The sequence below is a fragment of the Furipterus horrens genome, unplaced genomic scaffold, assembly GCF_987537825.1.
Source record: "Furipterus horrens unplaced genomic scaffold, mFurHor1.1.pri manual_scaffold_6, whole genome shotgun sequence".
NCBI lineage: Eukaryota > Metazoa > Chordata > Mammalia > Chiroptera > Furipteridae > Furipterus > Furipterus horrens.
This window is the reverse complement of record NW_028327176.1, coordinates 188147685-188166830: the sequence shown is the minus strand read 5'-3', so window position 1 is coordinate 188166830 and position 19146 is coordinate 188147685. Positions and strand designations below refer to the sequence as shown.

The 19146-nt window shown below is 55.1% G+C and overlaps 1 protein-coding gene across 1 annotated transcript in view; it reads left to right on the top strand.

Moving 5' to 3' along the window:
• EZR (ezrin) overlaps positions 1-19146 on the top strand; it is a 48341-nt gene that overhangs the window by 23451 nt on the left and 5744 nt on the right. Inside the window, exons 3-8 of the mRNA XM_090280040.1 lie at positions 2164-2247; positions 6109-6204; positions 7105-7379; positions 7985-8068; positions 8808-8954; positions 15531-15627. Of these exons, the coding sequence (XP_090136166.1) occupies positions 2164-2247; positions 6109-6204; positions 7105-7379; positions 7985-8068; positions 8808-8954; positions 15531-15627 (783 nt within the window). The remainder of the gene's footprint in view (positions 1-2163; positions 2248-6108; positions 6205-7104; positions 7380-7984; positions 8069-8807; positions 8955-15530; positions 15628-19146) is intronic.

Sequence of the window (19146 nt, the reverse complement as noted above, 5' to 3'; positions counted from 1 at the left end):
CACGCCTGATTTCTAAGGCGTCCACTGTCCTTGTGCGGCTCATTATGGCGCGCCTCGGGGAAAGCGTTCATTTTCCTGGTTATCTGCTTTTTCAAAGAGTTGTGTGAACTTGGAGTCCAATAGCAACCTGACTCAGAACTTGAAAATGGTTTTTTCCTAAATTCCTTTAATCATTAAAAATTGGTGTGATGATCACCTTTTTATGTCAGTGACTAGCTTTGGTTTTGGTGACCTTTTCTCACTGGCGGCAAATTTAGTAGTGATCGGGGTTTAGAACTTAGAGCCCGAAATCCTAGCCACGACCTCTGCTCGTTCCTATTTGTCTGAACCAGGGCCGCGGCCTCTGGAACAGTGACTGGCGCTTCCGTTTCTGAGTCGGCAGGCCTGTCTTAAGCCCCGCGCCTGTCACCGCCCTCCCGTCCCGCTTTGGTCTGAGTGTGATGCTCGCTGGGGGCTTAGCTGTCGCTGTGGAGTTGGAGCTGCATTTGTGACTGAAATATTTGACTGTGAGGCTGCTTTTTGCATCTCTTAAGATGTTCCCTTAACTTACTTTATGCTTTATAACAGCCATTTTGTGATTTATTTTAATTCTTAATTTAATAAATCCTCACCCAAGGATATGTATATGGATCTGAGAGAGAGAGAGAGAGAGAGAGAGAGAGAGAAAGAGAGAGAGAGAGAGAAGCATCAATTGCTTGCCTCCCATACATGCCCCAGTCGGGGATCGAACCTGCCACCCTTTGGTGTACAGGACGACGCTCTGACCAACTGAAGAATTCAAGATATGCCTCATCTTGCTTCTCAGCAAACTTCAGTTCTTTAGTTTGTGGATTTGAGTTGGAGGGGAAACTTCTTTTTAAGATTCTGGAAAATTATGCCTTACTTTTCTTTGCCAGTAACATCCATCGCAGAACCTTTCAGACGTACTGGGTGTGTATCAAAGTGCCTCTCAGTTATTGCAGACATAAGTGCTGGGGAAGAACATGACTTGTAAAGACTGGTTTTGTTCCCGAAGTCAGAGCTAACATGGGTGTTACAAGGGTGAGTGTCGTGCCCGGCTGGGTGCTTAGACCTCGGGCGGCTCATAGCACAGTCAGCCCGCATCTTCATTACATCCACGCCTCTGTTGGGAAGAACTCAGGACATGGCTCTCCAGCTGCCTTATCCGTTTCACTTGAGAAATTGGGGAGCGCAAGCATCTCTTAGTATTCCGCGTTACCGCGGCAGTGTGGCTGTGCAGTTCTCCTCTGGGGCACTGACATAAAGTAGATTTGTGTGTTTTTCATATGCTAGTAAACCTGCGTTTTCTCAAGTGGTACATTTGAAAACTACCTTGAAATATAATTTTTTAAGACAACCGTGTGGCATGTTCAAGGCCCTCCGTCACCACCCCCTCCAGTCCCTGCGATCTTACCGATACTTTGTTTCTGCATTTTTCTGTCACGTTTGCCTCGATAGGGCACGCACTGTTTTGCTTGCCAGATTTTTCATATTTGAAGCAATTTCTCATGTTCCTACTCTCTTTATCATGACCATTTCAGATGACCGTACAATACTCTGTACTCTCTTGTGGGGTTTCTCTGTTCCCTCTCTAGGTGCTTTCTAATGTTGCTGTAGACATTCTGGTAGATACAGGGTAGGGCAACAGAAGGTTTACTTAAGGTTGTGAGTACACAGACAGTTTATTTTATGATTTATTTATTATTGTCTTATTTTCCACACGAACAACTGTGCACGTCCTTTTGCCGCGCCCTGTGGATCCTTCCCCCTTCCTTTCACCAACCAGCCTGGTCTGACTTCTCCAGGCAGGCTCGCCACCCCTCTGGGGCCCCACTCGGCTGCTCTAAGGGCAGCAGGGGATGGTGTGTGGAAACTACACCAACCGTAATCAAAGTATTCTTGTAGAAAAATGGCGTAGACCTAAGCTGAATGTGGCCCTCGAAAGGAGGGTGCACATCGGAATCCAGACTGTGTGCACGTGCTGAGCCTCGGCGGCGGGTGTGTGTGTGTGTGTGTTGTGTACTCGCAGGAGGAGGGCTGTGGGGGAGGAATAATGTACCCTTGCACGTTGCTGAGTAGCTTTGCGCTCACATGGAAGGCTCAGGGGTGATTAGGAGGAAAGGATGCTCAGTTAAATGTCCTTTGTCTCATTCTGTTTTCCAGATCAACGTCCGCGTTACCACCATGGATGCGGAGCTGGAGTTCGCCATCCAGCCAAACACGACAGGAAAGCAGCTCTTTGATCAGGTTGGTTTCTGTGAACTATAAAGAGAGAGAATTCCCATTGAGAAAAAGAGTTTTGCAACAATGGAATAATCTTGTTTGCTAAGCACATTCTGTGTGTTGCTGCCCGCTCCCCTCTGTGGAGCAGCCCCCTTTCCCCTCCTGCCCGGGGCCTCAAGCTGCGAACTCCCCTGGGCCAGCCCCGTTCACAGCCCCATGGGGGAACTTAGGGGACACTGAAGTCTCCATCAGCACAGAGCCGCACCCAGAGCTGTGGCTGCCCTCTCCCCTCGGGCTCTTCGTGGTCCCCCTGGCTGTTTCTTGCCATCTGGACTGTGGGCACCAGACACCACCCAGGGGCCCCAGTGGACCCGAGCGGGCCACAGGTTCTGGGGTCACCCTCTCCCCGGCTGGCTGTGCGCTTGCTCAGACTCATCCCTGAGACAGGCAACACGGATCATATCTGTGTTCCTATGGAGTTCTTCTCGCAGCTGAAGGCAAAGATGGCGTGTTTGAAAGAGAAAGTGAGCTGTGGGCCAGGCCCCCAGAGCTCTTCCGAGGGCAGGTCTTTAGAGTGAGCCGTACTTTCTGGGCTGAGTGAGTGCTGCTCCGGGGCCCACGGTCCGGTGGGGCAGCAGGACTGAGTGTGCGTTTGCAAGTTGCTTACGCTGTGCCTGCCTTCCTGAGGCCCCAGTGGGAGGACACCATGTTCTGTGTCCCCGAACTAGCCTGGAAGTTGGAGTGGGGGCTGCTGGGGAAAGCTGGGAGGTGGGATTTTAGCAAATGCAGAATCTGTAGGCGACTCCTGTGCTGGATGGGACCTCCCTCTCACCCCCCCCACCCCTGCCCCCATCCCCCCACGCTGGGCCAGGTCTGCAGCAGCTCCGAAGGTGACAGGGTGTGCCCATGCCTGCAGGGGTGGGTGCACACCTCCTCTGCTCTTCCTGGCACTGCCTCGCCCAATAAGGATAAAGGCATTTACTGCCCTGGGTGGGGCTGGACTTAGGGTGAAATTCTAAAGGTTTCTCCTGAAAGATAATCTCGAAGTCCGTTCAGTGGAGTCAGCCCAGCTCCAGGTGGTGCGGTGGTTAGAACACAGATGGGGTGGGAGGCCCAGGTGCCAGTGGCCGCTGTGCCTGCAGCCACCCGTCCTGGCTGCGGAGACCCCTTGCCATAATGAGTGGCGGCTGGCCTCAAGGGATCTATTTTTAAAGCAGAGCTGGGAAGTTCTGTGTTGGGAAAGCTGTCAGGTTCTGATGTGGCGATCACGGGCGTCCCTTGCCCCCACGCTCTGCCGCTCCTTCCTGTGCTGCATTTTGGAGGTGGTGTGCAGGGGCTTTTACAAGAGCTGGCAGCACTGTCTCTGCCGCGGGCCCTCTTCGAGGGGACGGGTGAGGAGGGCAGGGCTCGCCCTTGCCCCTTACTCTGATGCTTCAGGGCCACAAACTCTTTTCTGACCGCGCGCTTCTGTGCGGGCCGTGAGCTACGCCCTCGCAACGTCATCTCAGCCTCTCGACCCCAGGGGCCATGTTGACAGAACTCCACACGTCCCTAAAAGCTGCATAATGGTCGTTAAGTTTGGTGTTCCTGTGGGTTTCAAGCCAGATATTTTTCTAACGTTAGATTAGCTGCTCTGCGGCCAGCCGCATGGAGCCCTGGATTGACAGGTGTGCACTGGTGGACTGGAACTCAGTTAGCAGACCCACGTTGTTTTAAAAATCTAGACACATAAATCCAACCAACATGGCAAGGTTTGATGGGCTCCCCAGCCTCCCAGGGACCACGCCTTCGAGCACAGTTTGCTCTCCCCCACCCCCTGAAAACGGAGTCCCCTGAATCTGCAGGCCAAAGAAAAGGCGACACCAAGTCCCACTGTGACCACCGTTCCTGGCCTGGCCCTTCTGCCTGAGTCTCAGCTGGCCTCCCAGACAAGTGTGGGGTCCCGCTGCCGAGGAGAGTGGGGCAGGGGGTGGACAGCGGGGTCCTGGTCCCTGTCTCCGCCTCTCCCTCCTCCCAGCAACCGGAGCGGATCACAGAGTTCTCGCTCACGTAGAGTACGCGTTTAGTTCTTTTTTTCATTTCGTGTATTCCTAATGAAAAACACCACGGACCCTGATAGCACTGGGGTTGGCGCGGACCAGGAGAGTGACTAAGTCCGCATGTTGTAAAGGAGGAAACTGAGGCTCAGAGAGGGGGACAGCCCCAGGCACACAGCTCTCCATCCGGGGCCTCCTCACCTGCCTTACACTGTCTTCTTGCCGATCCCTCTGTGTACCCTCCCAAGGCAGCACGTGACACCAGGGAGGGTCCTCCCTCCGCCTGCAGCACCGTCCCTCAGTGATGCCCCAGTGGGCTTCCTGGGACTCCTTCCGCACCCCCCGCCGGCAGCAAGGCACACGTTCTCCTGGGTGGCTTTCAGGGTCTGTGGGCTGCACAGGACTATGTCCTTTCTCTGCGTCTGCCCCTGACGCCCTTGGGTCTGGGAAGCTCATTGATGGGCCAGACTGCCAGTCCGTAAAGTGTGGTCCTCAGGTGGGCTTGGTTGTAAGTTAGTCTTATCCCTTCTCCCCATCCTGTCTGTTACTGAAGTCTCCTCTGCAGTAACAGGCCTGCAGCACGTGGCCGTGGCTGTGGCTCTGGCCTGATGGAGCTGTCACAGTGGCCGACAGCCACACAGGGGACAGTGGAGTGGAACCTGTCCACTGCCGACCTTCCAGTGTCAAGGAGGGAGTGTTGCCGTGTGACCGTGTGTGCCCAGGGTCCCCATCACCAAAAGGTGCCTTCCAGCTGTTGCCTGAGATGGGGTAAAATAGACACTCTCTGCCTTTCCCATTCCCAAACCTGCCGCGGGAGGTGCAGGTGCAGGCCAGCACACCTCTCCAGGTTCTGCTTCCCAGGGATGGTTCACTCAGGGGGCGCCAAGGACCTTGGAGGGGGGTGAGGTGCACCTCTAGGAAGAGGGCTTCCCTTGTCGGGAGGACAGACATGGGGGTCGGTCATTAGAATGGGTCTCAGAGAGGAAGGTTGTTTGATTCTGTGTTGTCCTTTTGGGGAAGCCGTAGGGCTAGAAGTGGGGCTTTGAAATGCACGAGGACCGTTTTCCTGGAAGTCGGTGGAAGACTTCCATCCTGAATCTTGGGCTCAGTTTTGATGACGATCAACACGTGTCCACAGCAAGTCGCGTTTCTCGTTCTAAGACACGTGACTCACCAGCTTGAGGCTGTCTGTGATGGACCATGGAGACGTTTTCTGGTGCCATGGAGAACCTCCCAGTGGGAAATCCTGACTGAGACTAGGGACGGGTTCTGCCCTTCTGTATCAGAATCTGGAACTTTCGAGGTTGAGAGAATGCTGGTGGCCCCGGGCACGAGTGAGCCGCGCACCCCTGCTGGTCCTGGTGTAGGAGGGCCGGGTCCTGGGCCAGCTCGCTGAGAGGCACAGGCAGGCAGCCAGAGGAGGCCCAAGTGTCCCCTCGCTTCACCTTGGTAACTTTCAACCCCTTATTCACATGGGCATACCTGACAGGCGACATGCACCCCTGAGACACACTGGTGTACCCGGGGTTAGGCACGATTCCCTGTGTGCTTGCTGCCACTCCCTTGTTGTCTTGACTCGGGAAAACATGATGGTGTACGGAGGAGCAAGAGTGAGATTTTGTAAGATTTAAGGTTAACCCTGGATCTGCTCCAGCAGATACTAAAAATAAACGGTTCCTGGCTTTGGGGTGGTAGCCTGTGTCGGTGACAGGCTGCTGGAAGCAGTGCAGGCAAGGCTGGCCCGGTGGGACCGAGCAGCCCCCGCTGCCCCCCGAGACCGTGGCTGCCGGGGGCGGTGCCCACTCCGTGCCTCCTGACTGCTCCCCCCGCCCCCCTCTCTGTCACGCAGGTGGTGAAGACTATCGGCCTGCGGGAAGTGTGGTACTTTGGCCTCCAGTATGTAGATAATAAAGGGTTTCCTACCTGGTTGAAACTTGATAAAAAGGTAAGTCGAAGTTAACTATTTGCAGGCTGTTAATTGGGTGTTGGTGCTCTTCCTTGACATGGAAACCGGAGCACGTTGCTTGGTCTTGGGTTTCTGTTCCTTTCTATTTGTGTAAAAGTTTCTACAGACTAAGAAGGCTGCCGATTTCCAGTAAATGGGGATATCGGTTGGAAATTGGATCCTGGCATTTTCTCCTAACTGCTCGGTCATTGGAGCATATGATGGTTAATTCTTAGCATTTAGTTGACCTCAGTGTTGTTTTTCAATGAGATTGTTAATCTTATAAACCATGAATCATCCACTGTTTTGTAAGAACCTGTTACTGCTCTGTTAGAGCCTGTGATAGATTATCTCCCAGCTCCAAAGGCTGGATAATTCTGTGAGTAATTACAAAGAAAAGCAATAAGCTAGATGTGTTTTCTCCAAATGATTTGAAAATGTCCCCTTTCTAAACCCCTGCTTCCCTCCCATAATATATGGCACCTCAGGAGGGCGGTTGGAGCCGGGAAAGATGGGAGGGGCATGAGGAATTATTAAAAGCAAGTTCCATGGTCCAGGGCTAGACCGGCTACGTGGACAAATTCTAGGTTCAAGGGTCGCAGAGCAGGTGTTTGCAAACGAGGGTTCGGGAATGGATCGCAGCATCCCTCCAAGATCAGGGCTGGCCAGTGGCTGTGTGGGTCAGCACCTGGCTGTTGGTGTTCTTCCAGCCAAGTGTGGGAGTCCAACAGGACTTTTTAAGGTGGCCCTTTTTTTGTCTTACATGCTGAAAAGGAGACTTTCAGGATAAAAACTGGCCTGAAAGACCCATGTTGAATCAGTGGTTAGAAACCGGTGTTTGGGAAGGGGCGGGTCTTTGTCTTCTGAACTCATAGTGAGAGTTTGGCTTCTGTTGTCCAGGTGTCAGCCCAGGAGGTCAGGAAGGAGAATCCTCTCCAGTTCAAGTTCAGGGCCAAGTTCTTCCCTGAGGATGTGCCCGAGGAGCTCATCCAGGACATCACACAGAAGCTCTTCTTCCTCCAAGTGAAGGAGGGCATCCTTAGCGATGAGATCTACTGCCCTCCTGAGACGGCGGTGCTCCTGGGCTCCTACGCTGTGCAGGCCAAGTTCGGAGACTATAACAAAGAAACGCACAAGTCCGGGTACCTCAGCTCCGAGCGGCTGATCCCCCAGCGGTGAGCAGGCGGCCGGGCCTGGGGAGGGGCGGTGGGAAAGGAGCGGCAGAAAGCACAGGGACTTGGTCAAGGGCAGGCGCTCCTTGAGGCCGGGTGCCGGTCGTTTCATGGCCTGTGTGTCTGCAGTCACATGCCCTGGCCGTTAGCAGGCACTGACCCAGCACAGCATCTTCCTCGAGGGCAGCAGGGGCCGTCCCCCGTGGGAGCTGAAGAGCAGCTGTGCTGAGGGTATTCTAAAGCAGCAACGGTCCTCGTGGCCTGGCTGCTGCACTCGTCCTGCCGCAGGATAACGTGGCCCCTGCTAAATCTGTTTCTACTCACTAACAGTCACATAATTTACCCCTTTTGGCAGAAGAGGCCTCTTAAAATAAAACGCCCTTTAAAAATTTTTTCTAGTGGGACTGAGTGTGTCTTATTCCAGGTTCTCAGTCATCCAGGTTCTTAGCTCTCAGGTGCTGCACATGAGGAAGTCGAGGCAGGTGCACTGGGCGGTGATGTTATCAGAAAGGAGGGTCCAGGTTTGCGTGAGGGTGGGCGGAGGCCATCTCGCACCTCTCCCGGCCCTTGGGGGTGATGGTGCTGTGCCCTCTTCCTTTGCCACCCAGAGTCATGGACCAGCACAAGCTCACCAGGGACCAGTGGGAGGACCGGATCCAGGTGTGGCACGCGGAGCACCGCGGGATGCTCAAGTGAGTGCTGGCTGGCCGCTCGTCCCCTCCCCGCCTTCCTGCTCTGCACGTGGCTCCAGTGAAGGCCCTGCAGGCCGGCCCCAGCCTGACACGTGAGCGCTCTTCTGAAGCAGAGCCAGGCGCTCTTGCCCGGGGTGGGAGCTGTGCAGTGTAAGCCTCCCGCACCTCCACCCGCTCCCTCTGGTGTCTAATAAAACGTCCTCTGAGTCAAGGGCGCAGGGGCATTGTTCACAAGCCACCAGAGGTCTTCTGTTCCTGTCCCAGAGGTGTTGGGTTCCTGGTTACCCATGAGGCGATTGCCTTCAAATGGCTGTGTAATAGAAAATAATTGATCCCAAGTGGGGAACCCTTGCTGTCAAGTGGGAGAAACGGCCACTTGGCCCGGGTCCTCGCCTCGGGCATGGGCCGCAGTTCTGAGCTCGGTCCCAGCCTCAGAAGTTCGTTCATCTGCAGTGTGGGCTTTAGAGACGTGTGTCCTTAGTGTGCCCTCTCTGACCGTGCCTGGCAGTAAAATGAAAAAGGAACATCTGTGTCTGGAGAAACCAGCATGCGTCAGTTCTGTTCTAGAATGTGTGAAGGACGTCAGGGGTCCGTGTCTGGGACAGTGGGGCACCGGCACGGGCAGCCAGCAAGTGGCGGCGCGGGGAACACACTCCCAGCTGTGGGTCTGCCCGCGTTGCAGAGGCTGCTGCAGGCATCACGCACGCTAACGTGACTCGCATTTCTTCTCCCCAACTAGAGACAGCGCGATGCTGGAGTATCTGAAGATTGCCCAAGACCTGGAAATGTACGGAATCAACTACTTTGAGATAAAAAACAAGAAAGGAACAGACCTTTGGCTTGGAGTGGATGCTCTTGGACTAAATATCTATGAGAAAGATGATAAGTGAGTTGAACTTTCTAGTTACCTTCAGGCGGCGGGGTGTGGGGCCTGGAAACGGGAGAAAACGGCAGTCGTGCGTACCAGTTACTTCTGAAGTGTTTGGTGGCTAGCTGGCCCAGCATGGGACTCTCCAAAGGCTCTTCGGCTGCGACGTGGCCACACCGAGGCTGGCTCGGAGCTGTGCGCTTTTTCGCTCCTGTCGCAGTGGCCACCTTCCTGGCACATGTAGCATGTGCTGAGGGTGAGGGGGTCCAGCGGGGAGACCCTCAGGGTCTGTAACCCCCACTTCTACCCAGGCCCTGCTCCCACCGCCTGGGGTGCTGGCACGCCCAGGGCCACCACCCAGGCAGCCTGGCAGTGCTGGGCGGAAGGAGGTTTGTGCTAATCCAACCAAGACTATTTCTGGTGCTATTAGAATAGAACCTTCACACTCTGTAAACAGTAGCCATTGTGTACAGACTGCCGAGTTGATCCTCCAAAACCCTGGGAGGTGTCTACCTGCCTCAGGTTAGGTGTGTCTGTGGGGCATAAAGCAGGCCAGTGAGGGGTCGAGGCGGGCCTGCCCCGGACTTCCCGTGCCTGTCGCTGTGGTTACAGACACTGACAGGCCTTTTTCCTGCACAGAAAAGAAAACCATTCTGACTCAGTGAGGGCGAGTTTGCTGGGGTGATGCCCTGAGCTCAGAGGATAAGCCTAAATTCCAGATTCTTCCCATCCGTAGCTGCCTGACTTTAAGTGATAGTAGGAGGAACCTGTTTTTCTCTGGGACGAGAAGGGAGAGGCTCCTGTTGTCCCTGGCAGGTCCCTCTGGAAGGCTTCCCTAAACCAGCCCTGCTGGGGGTCATGGGGTTCAGGGTCCTCGGAAGCACAGCACACGGTCTGGCTGAGGAGCTGGCAGGGCTGCTCCTGAATCCTTGAGGCCAAGCCAGACCCTTCGGCCTGGTTCCTGCTGCCGTGGGTGCAGGTGGAGCCGCCCAGAGTTACAGGGTGTTTGAACATGGGCCCCCATGCCTAGCGTGGAGCCCAGGCGAGACCCTGTCCTGGGTCCTCTCCCTGCGTGCTGTTCCTCCGGGTCCCATCGGCTGTTGCGCATTTCCTACCTGGGCCTCACCCGCCCCCACTACTTCCATGTGTTCACGTCCGGGGCACCCCCACACCCCCCAGTCTCCACCACAGCCCCTGTCTGGCATTCACGAGGGAGCAGCGCTGCCGTGGACAAATGATGGCACGTCCATGAAGAAGATCTGTACTCCCAGCCACGTGTGTTCTTGCCAGAAGCCGCAGTACGGTGGCTGTCGTTTGGGCCGGGACCTGGGTCGGATGTTCCTAAACCCTCCCCCTAGTTCCTGAATTAGACGGGGGCTGGCTCAGGACCCTGCAAGGAGAAGCCCTACGGGAGGAACCCACGTACACCACACGGCACGCTAGGCTTATCAGAGAACCCCAGGAGCTCTTTCAGACCCTGGAAGTGAGGGGCTGGGGACGTGAGTGCGGGGAGGGGGAGGGCGGCTGGTCAGCAGGGCCCGTCTGGGGGCCTCGCGCGCGGGGATTACGTGAGGGAAACTGCCTCTCCTTTGAACTCCTCTCTCCCTGGCCGGGTTTTGTAACCTCGCCTGGGCCAGGCTGTCCAAACAGGTTTTTCAGGCTGCAGGGAGCAGCCACAGGCAGGAACTCGCTGATGTCAGCCTGTGCGTGTCCCCAGCCCACGCCAGTGTGCGTTTTTCCCGAGTAAAATTGGAGCTGCGTGGCTCCTCCGCACCTTCCTGCCCCCCTGCCCCCCAGTTCAGCAGCGAAAGCGGCTGAAGTCCTCCCCAAGGGTCTTCTCCTCTCCGCCAAGAAAGTCTGGGCGGCGGGACCGGCCCCACTGCCCGGGCCTCTGTCTCCCACCTCAGAAGGCAGCCCCCTTCCATTATGAACAGAACAGTTGAGCAGATACGCCTCAATCAATGGGCCCAGCTTCTCCTTTTAAACAAATATGGACGACTCGGGCACCAGGACAAGCAGGGGAGGGCGACTCGGGTCTGAGGCACGAGGGACAGCTCTCGGCTGTGAAGTGAGGACTCAGGACCCTCATCGGGGGGACTCCCAGCGTCCCCAGTTCTGAGACCATTGCTCCCGGGGGAGAAAGTGGGTGCATTGAGTATGGAAGTTGGGTGACGAGACACTGAGCACACCCTGAAAATAAAACGTCTTCATTTTACTGAATTGCTTCTCCCTTTCGTAGTAAACCTGCCCTGACCGGGAAGTGTCTCTCAGGGGCCCTTTACATTGTCTGCGTGAGCATGAAGCGGGATTACGGAGGCCTGAAGGCATCTGTCTTTTCTCTTTCTGTAAAACCTCCGATCAGAACAGGAAGGACCGGAGAGAGGGAGGAACTGGCCCAGGCCCCTTCCCCGAAAAGCGTTATCAGCTTGGGAACAGAGACGGTTCAGACCAGCTGTGTTATCGTTCTCATTGGCGTCCTCCGACCAAAAGCAGAACAACAGAAATAGGACAAAAACCGAGAGGAACCTGATCCTGCCCCAAGCTCTTGAGTCCTGGGAGCACTTCTCCCTCTGCAGGCTGAGGGCATTGTGCGTCCTGCCCAAGTGAGGGGGCTCAGGGCCCCCCGGCCCCCCCGTTAACCTGCGCGGGGAGAGGGGTGCCGGGCAGGGCTGTTGACAGTGAGGGGCTGGAACAAGAGCCAAGTACCTCTTCTTCCCCCTTCAGTTCCTTACTCGGGGCTGTAAATCCGGGATTCCGACTTACACTTCCATTTTATTCACTTTCGAGAAGCTCTTTCAGGCGTATTATAATAAAGCACCTGCTTTAAAGAAATTACTTCCACTTCCTAAAATTGTGTTCATGAGACCGAATCCGTTCATCTTGGCTTTTGGCGGGGAGAGGTTTGGTGCTGCGTGTTTGTGCCCGTCCTTCGTGCCGGACCCACAGGGGCGGAGGCCACGACGCAGCCGTGTGAACGTGTGTGTTCGCCAGGTGTCCTGGGGTCACTGCTGTCAGACCGTTCTGTCCTTTCTGGTCTTGGGAGCCCTGCCTAGAACGCGGAACAGACAGTTTCCCGAATCACTTAGTCTCGCAGGGAACTTTGCCATGGCAAGGACTCCAGGCAGACCACCTCTATCTAGTAAGAATTTAAAAGTCCACCTCCGACTGACAGAGAGTTCAGACATGTGGTTAGACACGTGCGAGGAGCCCTTTAAGCCTGGCCCTGCACCCGGCTGCAGAGCGCGGGAGGAGTTCGCAAGGGTACCCCCTGCGCTGGGCCCCCTGGGCACAGGTCGTACCAGGCCACCGTGGTGAGTCTTCCCTTCCATTGTGAATCAGAGCCGTGCCTTTCCCGGCCCAGGGATCTCGGCCCCAGGCCTGCGTCAGGGCCACGGACCGGCTCTCCTTCCCCAGCTACACGGCACACCGTGAGGACCAGCCTGTCCCACCGCCCAGACCTTCTCTAGATGTTTTAAACGACAGTTTTCAAACCAATGGCAACATGGAAAGGGTCTTACGGTGGACATCCTGTGCCTGCAGCCAGGCTTCATCCGTGGGCACGTCCCCCCTGGCTTGGTCTCCCTCCCTCCCACCCGCACGCCCCTCAGGCCTCTCCCAGGCGCAGGCGCCCGCACATGCCCCGCGGAGCGCACGCTGTGGACGGGAGCGCAGCGCCTCTCGTTCTTCCGTCTGACGGGACGTTCAGTACAGTGACGCGCACAGTCCCTGAGTGTTCGTTTGCCGAGTGCGTACAAACGCAGAGGCCCGTGGGACCCCGTTTCCTGTCAGGACGTGGAAGAACGTCATTGTCACCCTCAGGAGCCTGTTCTGAGTTCTTCGGCCGTTCACTGTGAAGTCACTTCAGACTTGTCAGAGGTTTCAGAAATAGGAGCTACAAGGACTCCCACGGGCCTTCACCTCGCTTCCCCAGGTGTCAGCACGTCCCGCAGCCACCGTCCGAGTGTCCCGGTCAGGGAGGTAACGTTCACAGGAGACGGAACCCTCTGTGGGCCGCGGCCCCGTTACAGTCAGTTGGCCACGGACGTCCTCCTCTCGCCCCAGGATCCCGCCGTGAGCGGCGCCCACAGTGGGCCCGCACGTCTGCCCCGCCCCCGGCCACCTGCAGCAGTTCGGTCGGTCGGTCAGACCTTGACACTTTTGAAAAATACTGACCGTTGACTTCGTAGAAGATTTCCCAGCTCAGCTCGCGTTCTCACAGTTACTTTCAAGTTTTGGCGAAAGGACCGCACACGTGTACTGTCCGTCCCGCGCCCTCCCAGGGCCCGTGCGGTAGCGTGCGCGGTCACGAACTTTGGCCCCGGCCCATGCAGTGCTTCCCAGCGTCTCGCAGTTACCACCCTTCCTTTCCTGTCGCTGAGGACATTTGGGGGAGACGCTCGGAAGCTCTCGGTACCCTGTTCCTTACCATACTTCCGTCTCGTCCAGCCTCCCTTGGTGAGCCTCGCGTGAGGCGATTGTTACGCTGGTATCTGAGAGGCCGTCGTTTAGGAGAACTCGTGTGTTGCTGCCTTTGGTGTAAGGAGGCAGTTTCTCTCCTCCATGTCTTTGTTATCTCTGTTAGCATGGACACAGGGACGTGTGTCCCAGTCTGCGGGCTGGAAGCTAACGCTGCTCCGTGGCTGAAGTTGTTGGAGGGTCGCCTTCACGAGCCCTCCGAGTCATCTCCTATGCCCTTTTGGTAGGACCCCAGCGTTTCGCGAGCACGTCCTCCTTTTTCACTTCAGAATATTCCAGAAGCGTCTTGTACTTTCCCTGCACCAGGCCTGGAGTCAGCTGTTTCTCAAAAGGGCTCTTGTCCTTATGATTTAAGAATCTCCCTTTAAAAAATTATTAATGTGCGGCCTAAGCAACGACGGATTCATAACATAAATCCTTTAGAAGTCTTCTCTGTTCAGGTCCTATGTGTGAACTCCTTTTTTTATTTTTAGAGAGAGAGAAGCCCTTGTAGGCTTTAATTTCTAACTAAGGTCAGGAATTACAGGGGGCTCTTTAACTCCGATTTGGTGGGAGCTCCGTGTTTAGTTCTCGTCCTCCGATGCTGCAGCCGGGCCTGTGAATGGCTGTGAGTGGTTCAGTGAGCTTCCAGAGTCTTGAAAAGACAAACCTGGAGGCGCCAGAAAGCAGGAGGCTGGAGGCCGTGGAGGCAGGGGCCCGTCTGGCCGGAGGGCCCACAGGCTCCAGGGTGAGGCCCTGTTGTGGGCGGCCTGAGAAAAGGCTCCCGCCCCTGGAGAGATCCGGAGCCGACTCTGGGCCTGCGAACCGAGCTCCCGCCTCATAGGCCCTCGGCTGCTGTGTTGTAGAGGAAAGGACTCTGAACCAACAGGTGCCCCCTGGTGTCACTGCAGCCAGGTGATACCCTGAGTTCCCTCCCAGCGCTCAGGGACCTTTAAACAAAATCACCTCTTTAAAAAGTCTTTGTGCCCTGCACGAAGCGACAGTCACACAGTAGGCTCCTGCATGTTTGTTCGAGTGCTCGGAAGCGCGCTGGTCAGATGGGCTTCCATGGGCGCTGCTGGTCCTATAGGACAGGGCCCTGCAAAGGATTAGACACCAAACCACCACCTGGGCAGTGCCCTGACCTCATTCCTCGAGGTGTGCATGACCACTGTGTCCCAAAGGAGCCATTTGTCGGGCTTAGACGGCTTCTCTTGGCATTCAAAGAACACACACACACACACACATAAACACACACACACCACACCACACACCACACACACACACACACCCACTGCCTTGGCCTGGCTTGTGTTGTCATAGCAAGGCCCGCATGACCCGTCAGTTTTTATTTAACACGTTTTGTGGAGCAGTAGATCCCCCCACCCTGCTGTCTTCTGGACTGGAAGTTTTCATGGCATCAGGGAAAGGACTGTTTCTGATGCAGTATCTCTTGAGTGGTGGTTTGAGGACCTGTGTTACTTCTAGAACAGTATCCATGGTAAAATCTGCTGAGAGGATAGGGTGGGTTCAGGAGGCAGGTCGAGCAGAGTGGTCTTCAAATCGTATGGGAAGGGAGGGTTGAGCCAGGAAACCGGGGCTAGATTAGACAGCTCTTGGGTGCAAAGTTAAGCAGTACGGATGACATCTTGTAGGCGGTGGGGGTGGGGGAGGGCGGTGTTGACCTGTTTGAAGAGGGGGACGGATTGACTAAAAGAAACATGAATCGGACAAGGAACTGTTAGGCTGTCTCCGTGTAAAGGGCGGGCTCAGGATGGCGACGTGCGAGTGGACTGCAAAGATGACCGCGATGGAGATTTCAAACGCAGGACGCACGGATGTGCGTGGCTGGAAATCAAAGTCGACCTCAAGGTTACAAGCCAGGGTGCCTGACTGTTAGACGCAGTGAGGTGCCCACAGCGGAGAAAGACGAATATAGCTGGGGCTGAATGGAGTTTCCAAGAGCTTGAATCCTACAAACAGCCCCCTGACTTACCTAGGAGGGGCAGGAACTGTTTGGTAATGATACATATCGTATATTCTTCCTGAGCTAGCTTTATACGTTATTCTAAGGACAGATTTGCAGACCTCTCTTAGCCAGTCCAAGCACATCTAACCATCTGACTTTTTTAACCTCAGGTTGACCCCAAAGATTGGCTTCCCATGGAGTGAAATCAGGAACATCTCTTTCAATGACAAGAAGTTTGTCATTAAGCCCATCGACAAAAAGGCACCTGTAAGTTCATAATGGCGTCTACACCGGGGTCACTGTTTTCATTCACGCAGACAAATGTGTTTTCAGGATGAACTAGATTCTCTGCCTAGGTGACGAGGAGTTGGTGATACTCAGAATAACGCGCGTGTGTGGGTAGTTGCCAGCGGGTCACATTGAGGGTCAAGGACCTCCTGAGACACGAGACTGATCTTTGCAGTGGGAGGTCATTGCGAAGGACAGGTGTCTGGCAAAAGCTAGTTGACTCTGTCACCTAAGTTTTCAGGTGTCTCCATTCCTTAGGAAGGGAAGAGCCGTTCTGAATCGTTGGCCTTGGCCAAATGATAAGCATTTCTGGACTTGTGAGAGTTTGTGTTCGCGGGGAACCCCAGCCGGCCCCCGGGTCTGCATACCTGGGGGATGGGGCTCCTGGCAGCACATCTGGCGCCCACTGGAGAGTGGGCGGTGACTTCCGCTGGCCTCAAGGGCCAGAATTCCACTCTCGGAGCTGCCCTCGCTACGTGCCCGTGTTAGGAAAAGTCGGGTGGGCACCTGAGCTGCCTCACTCTTGCAAACGTGGGCCTCTGATTCCGCCCCCCGCCCCCCACGTGATCTTGACCCAGGCGCCTGCCCGTAGAAGCTGGTGTCACAAAAATGGGGCTGATGGGCTGCCATCCTGGGGGCCGTTAGCTGGACGTGAGGCTTCCTGTCCTGGAATTTAGAGGACACTGAATGTTTGCTAATAGCTGTCAAGACTGGTGCATGTGGAAATGCCTTTTGGTTTTATTCCTCATTCTCCTAACCCTTAAAATTTCTGCTTTTCTCTGTTCAGAAGATTTAAGACACACACGTGCACTGGAGCGTGGTGGAACGATGAGTTTGTTTTCTAATCAGAAATCTGGTTCTTAAAAAAAGTGCCACTTGAAGAAATTCCATTACCCTCCTTAGATTCTGTTCAGAATTTTACTGGAATCAGATTGGAAAGGACTTTGTGTGTCGTGCAATTTTTGTTCCTTTGTTTCAGTGTTGGGTTTAGAGAGGCACACACGGGTGTGCTCCAGCTGGACAGCCGGGAGCTCCCCTGGGCAGGGGCGCTGCCCACATGGGACAGTTACCATCCAACTGTTACAGAGCGAAAGGGGGTTCTTTCCCGTGGCGCCCTGGTGTAAAACCCAACAGCTAGTGTTGAGGAAAACAGGTCTTTATTTACAGTATTGCAGCCTGGGGAGGGCAGGGAGCACTTCAACTCAGAGCCCTGCTCTCCCACGGGACCCAGCACTTCCCTTGCTCCCCAAAAGGCTAGAAAAGCATGCCCAGGAGTTCCCCATCCCTTCTCTGTCAGCTCTGTCCTTCAGGATCTGGGGTATGCTGTCATCAGCCTCCGTATAACAGTCCAGGAAAACGTGTGCCGTGTTGCACTGGATCATGCATGGATCTCTTCTTTGCAAACCGGACAGGTCTCTCTCTAAAAGTGGCTGCTGCCTTATTTTTAAACCCCTGACCAGGGCATGTGATGCAGTGGGTGTGGTACCCCGTTCTGACCATTCACAGCACCTTGCGCAGGCTCTGTGTGCTTGTCTGCACCACTCCTTGGTCAAAACCCCTCCCATCTCCTTGGAGCCTTGGAAGAACCAAATCCATTTGCATAACTAAGACACTAGCTACCAGCCATAGATATGCAAAGGCATCCTGAAAGCTGTCCCCTTCACCCATCCCCCAACCACAGGCTCTGGGGAATTTTAGGGGGGGGCCTGCTTGGTCACACAACTACTCCTCCCTGCCAGCGGGCTCATCCTGTGGGAGGGAAAACCCAAGGTCCCTACGCTGTGTGTGAAAGTATTTTCTTTTCTATTGAAAGTGTTTCCTGCTGTTAGCAAACCCTTAACTCCTAGTCCGTGGGCAGCTGCACCAATATTTAATTTTAAAAGTAGCATTAATTAATTTTAAAAGAGCTCCAGGACGACAGGTCGCATTCTGCAGCAGCACGAGCCACGGGGTGCACCAGTGTTAGAGGCGTGAGGTTGGGGCAGTGAGGAGAACAAAGGTCCCCTGGTGTCCCCAGGAGGCTTCTCTCTTTCTTTTTCAGAACCTTTCTTTCTTTTTTTTTTTTTTTAATTCGACTGACAGAAGCGGGAATCCTAGACTACACTTTCTAGTAATTAATGCTTATTGTTTTAATTTGGCCTAAGTTGAGCTTTTGCAAAGCAAAGGCAGTCACAGCGCCTGTGGTTGAGCCGCCAGGGCACTGTCACTACACAGGGGCTCTGTGTGAGGCCGTCACTTAGAGGGACGCATGCCCAGGAGAGGGGCAGGTGCTGGCTTCGTACGAGGCGTCGGGCCCCGCGGGGACAGTGTGCCCAGTGTGGCCAGAACGGTGCCCGGTGTGGTCAGAACGGTCCCCGCCCTCATGGAGCCCCCATTCTGGTGCCAGAGGTGGGCAGGACAAGTCACACAGGGCACGTGCTTTGGGGCCCGTGGATTTAACAGTGCAGCTGTGATTACGGAGCAAAGCAGGGTATTGGCTGTTTAAAGGAGACACGAGACCAGTGACAATGTGATCGCTTCGGGTGGCTGGGTCGCGAGGGCCCCATGGAGGAGGCAGCGTTTGCTCAGGCTCCTCTCGTCCTGGGGGCTGTGACGTGAGGAGCTGGCGAGGGACCGGTCCCTGGGCCCTCTGCAGCTCCGCAGCTCACCGGTGGCCTCAGTCTTTCACCTGGGGCCATAGAAAGTCAGATTTCCAAGTCGAAGATTTTCCCCTGGAAGATAGAAAAGAACCTCAAAGCGAGGCAGGGGACTCCTTGCCTGCTTCTGAGGCCCAGGCGGCTCCTGGTTGGGGCGGGCCCCTCCTCCCTGCCAGCTTACATATTGCCACTGGGGGCCATGTCTTGACTCTTGCAACAGCACCCTAAAGGGTCATGGCCTGCCCAGGTGGCTCTGGGAGGGGCTGAGACCTCATGGACAAGGCAGGAGGCTCACAGGCACCTAACTGTTGAACAGCTTTAGAAATGTCTTAAGAAATGAGAACGTAATTATTTGACTGTGACCAGCTCTGTGCTCAGCTGCTTCCACCATGGCCTTTGTCCCATCCCCAACCCCTGGGCCAGGGAGCCCCTGGATGGGACCCAGTGAGGGACCGTCCTGAGTTCCCCTTATTCACTCCTCAACCCTTTTAAAGGTTGCTTGGATTTGTTTCCTTGAACTTTGCTCGTGCCTAGAGTTTCCAATTTTAAGATGTGTGTTACCTGCCAGAGTTCAGAAGGCCTATCCCAGGTCACACTGGTGTTGTGGGTTTGCATTCGGACATTGGCTGGAGACTTGGATTTAGACACTTTTAATAATGAACGTTAGCTTTTAGCTTTAAACTCGAGGTCAGACACTGTCCTCCTTCCAAGGCGGCGCGAGGGATTTCCTCCGGGCGGAGTAGGGCTTCCTGGGAGGGCTCGTCTCTGGGAGACAGGACACCAGGAGGGGGTGTCACCTGCACTTCCTGTCTCCTGATTTTTTTAAACAGACTTTTTTTTCTGAAGAGGAGGTGGTGCTCAT